Source organism: Myripristis murdjan, chromosome 17 (genome assembly GCF_902150065.1).
Source record: "Myripristis murdjan chromosome 17, fMyrMur1.1, whole genome shotgun sequence".
Lineage (NCBI taxonomy): Eukaryota > Metazoa > Chordata > Actinopteri > Holocentriformes > Holocentridae > Myripristis > Myripristis murdjan.
Window position 1 is genome coordinate 35,210,396 of NC_043996.1, and position 7,130 is coordinate 35,217,525.

The 7,130-nt window shown below is 50.8% G+C and overlaps 1 protein-coding gene across 4 annotated transcripts in view; it reads right to left on the reverse strand.

Annotated features, from left to right (window-relative positions):
• Window positions 1–7,130, reverse strand: part of puf60a (poly-U binding splicing factor a) — a 14,249-nt gene continuing 7,119 nt past the window's right edge. Inside the window, exons 8-11 of one of the 4 annotated variants that reach the window (XM_030074131.1) lie at window positions 6,452–6,642; window positions 5,722–5,836; window positions 147–793; window positions 1–84 (exon numbers count right to left, since the gene is read on the reverse strand). In XM_030074131.1, the coding sequence (XP_029929991.1) occupies window positions 168–793; window positions 5,722–5,836; window positions 6,452–6,642 (932 nt within the window). In that variant the 3' untranslated portion in view covers window positions 1–84; window positions 147–167. Of the gene's footprint in view, window positions 850–2,269; window positions 2,572–5,721; window positions 5,837–6,451; window positions 6,643–7,130 lie in introns of all 4 variants that reach the window. The other 3 variants (XM_030074132.1, XM_030074133.1, XM_030074130.1) reach the window with 3 other exon arrangements.

Here is a 7,130-nt window from a genome sequence, read left to right on the forward strand (position 1 = left end):
TCCACATTTCCTTCCTCTGAGCTCAGAGAAATGTGGAGCTTCTGAAGCAGCGGAGGAGCAGGATTATCATCTACAGAGCCGACACTCTGCTCAGCCTCTGCAGCGCCCCCTGCAGGAGGAGCAGGATTATCATCTACAGAGCTGACAGTCCCACTGACCACTACTCATTAGACTCTGTTTAGCCTGGTTTCAGCCTCTGCGGCGCCCCCTGCAGGTGGAACATGCGTACAGCAGCTGTGGTCAGGACACATGAAGGGAAACGGGTCAGGGACAGAATCCAAACGGTTCGACAGCAGGCGTTCAGTTTCAGAAGTGACTTGGCAAAGTAACAGAATCAAGTTATTAAAATTAAAAAAGATTTTAAAATCTGTACAAAACAAAGTTAAGTCCACAGTTGTGAGACAAACCCGCCACATGTCTCTCCTCTGGAGGGAGGAGAGCTCAGGTCCAGGCGGCGGCGTGGCGGCCGGTGTGAGCGTCACGGCGGCAGCGGCTACGCCGACAGGTCGCTGCTGTCGAAGCGCTCCTGGTCGTAGACCTCGGCGACGACCTTGCGACCTCCGAACCAGCGGTGGTTGAGCGCCTGGATGGCCCGGTTCATCTCCGCCGCCTCCGAGAACTCCACAAAGATCTTGACGATGACGTCGGCGTCGTCCTCCTCGCCCTGCCGCTCCTGGTAGATGATGACCCGCTTCACCGAGCCGAACTTCCCGCACTCCTCGGTCACCTCGCCCTCCAGGTCGTCGTCGATGTCGTCCGGACCCACCATGTTCCTCAGGACCATGACCGTGGACTGGAGGACACACAGTGAGAACCGGCAGTCTGTTACCTGGAACCCACCAGCCTGCTCTGCCCAGCACAAACAACACATTCCCAGTAAAGAGTCTGAACTCCACAGTTTGTATTTCACTGGGCCTAAACTCCTCTGAAACACACGGAGCCACAGGCCGGGGGGAGAGGACCGCCCCTCTTGTTCTAAAATTAAAATTAAAATAATAACAGCAATATTAGTCAAATCAAAAGGTCTCATTGGGATCAGCTGAGTACTGAATTAATTAACTGTCCGGTGGAAGCCGTTTCCACGGAAACTGATGTGGAACAGCAACATGTGGTGATATCTGCGCTGAGCTGCACGGCTGCACACCAAAAAGACACCACAACAACAATATTAATAATAAGTAGGGGTGGGAAAAAATTGATTCACTTAAGTACTGCACTTAGTATTTTTATTGTCATGTTTTATGGGCCCCAAAGCCTGCAGTCCACATGTGTTCTTGTGGCCTGTTGTAAAATGGTGTGTGTGTGCAGACTGGGGCCTAAACAGTCTTGGAGCTGCATCAGTTGGCTTTGACTGGAAAGCTGAGACTCTTGTGGATTCAATGAGCCACATTTGATTCCTGTGTGATGATGTTGGCCCCCATAGCAGCCATTTCACTGCAGGCACAGACTTTTGTCCAACTGGACCAAGCTGGAGAAAATGACCTCTAGTGACCTCTAGGAGAATCACAGCCTCATCAGACTTTACAGACACAAACTACAGGAGGATTAAAAAACTAAAATCACAGTAAATCCTAATATCAAATAGCAATACTTCAGAATCACAATACTGATCAAATCGGCACCCAAGTGTCACGCCGGTATCGAATCAGGAGATAAACATGACAGCTCTCATGATGAGAGCGTTTTTAAATCTCAGCAACATCAAACTGTGGTGAGAAACCAAACCCCCGCCCCGCCACAGTTTGATGGACGGAAAACTGCATCCGGGACGCTCTGCCGTCCTAACACCTCACACCTTTCTCAAATCTCATTATCTCATGATGTCTGAAAGCTGTGAGCGCCTGCAGCCTGGCGGGACGCCTCCTCACGGCTCAGGACGTTTCACACCTTCAGCTGAAAACTCTCCTGAAGGCCCTGGAGCTGATCAGCTGTCAGCCTCTGAGGGAGCAGCATCACTCATCTCACCTTTACATGTTATTGTAAAAGAAATGAAAAATAGTATTCTCGTAATTAAAAAATATTTTTTGCTAATGTTCTGGTCATTTTTGATGGTTTTTGCTGCTGCTGAATTTTTGCTAATTTACCTTCTTCCATGTTTTGGATGTTTTTGACAGAAATGAGGTGAACGTGTGAACTGAGCAGCCCTCCAGCCAATCACAGCAGCTCGTCTCAGCGACGACGTGCTCCTGCCTGGTTGGAGGCGCGTCAGTGAAATGAGCAGCTGTGATTGGCTGCAGTGCGCTCAGTGGGCGGGGTCTGAGCCTCTGACCTCCTGCTTGCGCAGCAGCTTCTGCATCACCATGTGGCGAGCGCTGCTGCCCGAGATGCTCATGTGCTCCTGCTCGCTGAGCGGCTCCATGGCTCCGTCCTGCTGCGCCTCCTGCTGCTCCTCCTCCTCCTCGCTCTTCTTCTTCAGCTCCTGACCTCCCGCCACCAAGGTTGCCGCTGCCGCCGCTGCTGCCACTGCTGCCGCCGCCGCCGCCGCAGCAGCTGCCGGGGGCGTGGCCAGCACCGGGTTCACCAAACCCACCTGAGGCAGGATGGGCAGGGGGGGTCGCGCTGGCGTGACGCCTGGAACACACAGGAAACAGGAAGGAGGAAACGGTCAAAGCCCATTGGCTGACCGGCCGCAGGGAGCCGCCCATGTGACTGATTATTAAAACCAGTTCAGACACTGGGTGCACTGGTTTCAGATGCCTGGTCTCCTGCTGGCCAGGGGCTGGGCGGAGCTTACATTCTGTTGATTTCTGATTATTAGCATGAGACCTGCGGCTGACAAACTGAGCGAGCTGGTTCTGAGACGCTGCATTAAAACGACCACCAAGAGAAACCAGTGCAGACTGGAAGGTCCCGGGCCCTGTCGGAGGCGGAGCCCACATGCTGACCAGCACTGACTGGGTCTACTTTAGGAAATCCTGGCTAGAACATGAGCCTGCTGTCAAAATGTCTCCGTGTTAATGAGACCTTTCATCTGTTTCACTGGTTTTTACAGCCGCCTGTCCCACACGCTGATGGGACCTGAGAGGAGGGCATCTGACGCCTCCAGGACACCAGCGCTGGTCTCTGCTCCCCTGAGTCTCACACATTAAACTGCTCCAGTTTTACTGCTGAAACTTTCATTTTTCCCAAAATCCTGATGCTCAGAGTTGGTTACAGAAAAAACCCTCAGGACTGTGGCACTGAGGATGTCAGACTGACTTTGCTGCAGAAAAAAATGACCTGATACGAAGGTAACAGGATTAGTTTCTGCTGCTGGACTGAAGCAGGTCAGGACCTCAGACATCATTTCATAAACATAAAAATGTAATCGGTGCTGTTTAATTATATAAATAATCAGGGTTTGATTGTACTGTTCATTCAGTTCCCCAAATGCAGCTGCCAGCCGCCCCTGAGCCACGTCTACTGGACTCCATCTGTGAGGCCGAGCCTCACTGGAGCTTGAACCAGGAGAACACAGTGACACAGTGCTGAAGGCTCACTGGTCACACTGCCTTTCTGTTTTCTGCAACTAGGAGACTAAACTCCACCCAGCTGGTGCGTCCCCACCAAACCAGGAGCAGCAGCCCAGCGCACCCCCACAATCTACATGGAGCGCTGAATTCACACAGAATCTGGCAACCCGGCGATTTGCCACAGGGTTGGTGGGGGGGGTTAGTACATTGTTTGGTCTGATCGCCGGCTTGCGTGACACCGGCAGAGTTTGTGCCGGGTCGCCAGGTTCTGTGTGGACTCAGGCTGAAGCCTCCTGAGGGCGCTGGAGTCCTGTGAAAGTGGCCGGTCTCAGTTTTAAACCTACAGCTCAGATTCTTCTTCATCTCGTTTCTACCTGATGCTCCATGTGAGTGTGACACCTCCAGCAGGTTTGGTCCATGAGCGCCTCCCTGTGGTGAGAAGGAGAGCTTCGGCAGGAGAGTTCTGCTCCAACGTGAAGGAGGCAGACACAGAAATCCACATAAAAAAACAAAGTGGGGATAAAACATGTAGAAGGTGGGAACAAGGCTTTTATCTGCTGATGTGAGCCGTTCTTCAAATCCAGCAGGGGGCAGCAGAGTGCGGTGGAGCTGCAGCCTCTTCCTCCGGCAGGACGCCGCCTGATGCCGCCGCAGCCGCCACCCACGAAAAAACAAACAAACAAACAAAAACCAAACTTTATTTGTTCTCCAGCTTCACGACGCTCCCACCTGCTTCACGTCATGAAGCAGAGACAGACCAGAAAACAACATCAGAAAAAAAAAAACAACTGAGGGATGGACAACAACACGTTAGTTTTGGTTTCACTTTCAGCCCCCAGATTCCAGATATGGAGGAACTATTTTCTGCCGTATCACTGCCACTGTGCCACCACGCGGCTGCGCTCCAGTCCCATATTCAACCTTCAGGATGACGCAGTGGCAGTGATAGGGCAGAAAATAGTCCCTCCTCTCTGGACGCCAGGGGGGCGGGAAGTTGAAAGTGATTCCAAAACAAACCCAGACTCAGGATGTAAACAACTTTAGAAAAAAAAAAAAAGCATGAAGAGTACGCATCGTTATATCAAAGGATGAAGGAATGAAATCATTCATCCATTCATCCAGTGCCTGGATTGATTTGAGGAGGTCAGCCAATCAGTGGTGATGGACCCGCCCACTCTGCTGGGGAAGGAGGGGATTGGTTGTTGAGGTGCAGCGCCGTCAGCAGGGACTCTTCTTCTTCTCTGGTCTCCTTCTCACCACAGGAAGGAGCTCATGGACCAAACCTGCCTGGTGGGTCACGCTCACATGGAGACGACATGAGGAAGAATCCGAGCCGTCGCTTTAGCCGGCAGCTGATGCTAAACGTTCCTGGTGAGCTTTAAGCTGAAATGATCACAGGAAACAGGAAACAGGTCACGCTGGAAAACCTCTGGGACTTTAAAGTCTGCCTGGGCTCAAAGGAGGCTCCTGCCGTCCCTGTTAACCCCGTCCACCCCCCCACCCCCCCCACCCAGCCGTGTCCTGTACAGCTTCCACAAATCACACGGGCTCTGAAACTCACTGGCCAATAGGAATGAGGGGCTATGTATAAGGGGACGGGCTAGCAACAGTCCTCTTCACTTGGTTGGTCAGTGTGCAGCAAAGGGGAGGGGTTAAGAGGTCACTGTCGGTGTGAATGTGGGGTCAAGAGAGGGAGGGGAAGACAGGAACAAAAGAGAGAGAGAGAGAGAGAGAGAGACAAGGAGAGAAAAGACAATAAAAGAGAAATCTATTAGTGGAGTGACACAAACAGCACTGGGCAAGTGTAGCTGCTGAAGCCTACAACAACACATCAGACCTGGAACCTGAAACTACAGCCACTTTTCATTTGTGCACAAGAAACATCTGAAAACTCCTCAACAGCACAATTATGAGAACATGACAGACACCCGGCTCATTCATCCCAAAGTTAAAATGCATGTGAGCCAGGTTCAGGGGGAGGCCTGAGCGATGTGGACAAACCCTTCATGTCAAACAATGTGGCTTAAAAACAGTCAAATGAATCAAATCAAGATTAAAAAAGGAGGAGTTAAGATCAAAAAGCTAACATGTAGCATCCCAGGAAAGACGTGATTCAGCTGCAGGTAGCAGCTGATCACTTCCTGTCAGACCGGACCTCGTCAGAGACGCTGACGACTGACAGGAGGAGTAGGAACCGCGGCGGCTGATTGGACGGCGCGGCGTCCTCGTTAACCCCTGGCAGCAGACGGATGAGCACCCGGGTTCCTACCTGTGATCACACCTGGAGCCTGAGCCGCCATGACGGCCTGAGGGAGCCCGCCCAGCTGCTGGGACAGGAGCGCTGGTCCGGCCAGAGCGCCCAGCACCGACGCCCCCACCGCCTCCTGAAACACAGCACAGCCTCAGCACCGCATCAGCACCTCCACACAGCCCCTGCTCAGCCCCTCCCAAAGCCAGCAGGGGGTTAATCTGATCTCTGTGACTTGGAAGTGACTGACTTGTCAGCTTGATTCGGTTTTGTTGTAGTTGTACTTTCATAACTCTCAGGGAGGACGATAGTATCGTATAAAAAAATGCCATATTTATTCTAACATGTTATTTTATAACGACCTGCATTGTTAGTAAAATGTTCACAGTTGGAACATTAACACACAACATCATTAGCAACATTGACAACACCATAAAATCTGCAATAAATGACCAGAGAATTAGCAAAAAGTTACCGGAAAGTTGGCAAAAAAATTAAATTAAATAAAATGTAATTAATTAAAAAACAAATATGAAAAATTACCTGAATAGAAAAGAAAAATAGAATAGAAATACATGTTTTAAAAATGACAAGAAATCTGTATAACTTTATAATAACTGAATGTCAGTTCAGTGATGTTGGAATAATGTGAATGTAAACCTGATGACCTGCAGGCGGAGCCTCGCTGCTTACAGAAGATGGCATCAACAGTTTAATCAGGACGTGCAGCACACTGGCTGATGTTGGTTACCTGGGTGGCGATCTTGGCCGTGGCGGCGGCGGCGGCCACGGCGGCAGCGGGGGGGAGGCCACCGGGTGCCGCCGGGGTGAGGAGAGGCATGGGGGGGGTGACGGCTTTCCCTACCCGCAGGTACTGGCCGCCCAGGTCAAACAGGTTCATAGAGGACACGGCGTCCTGCGCCGACTGGGCCTTATCGTACTCTGCAACAACAAACAGGCACAGCGACTTCACTCCGTGGTACTGACAGATTATTGATCCTGTTCTCCGTACGATTGGTTAAATAACACCAGGAGGTGAGATCCTGTGATCTGTGCGATGAAATGAGAAGTGATGTCAGTCGAGTCAAACAGCCATGTGGTATTTAACATGACATCACCTTCTCTGTACTTTATTTATCTATGACAGCTGCAGGTGATTCTGCTTCTGGTAAGCTAGCTAACAGCTAACAGCTAACAGCTGACAGCTAACACATCTCGGTGTTGCTAACAACAGATTTGTTTCCAAATCTAACTTTTGGTTGAGATTATGAGTCTGGAGAAAGCCTTCATCAGATTAGATTAAACTCACAGAAGATGAGCTGAACAACCGGGAGAAGAAACAAGGAGCCAAAACAGACGGAACGAGCCCTCAACTTTGTAACAGCTGCTAGAGAGTAATGTTACAAATGTGACACTGTAACAGGTGTGAC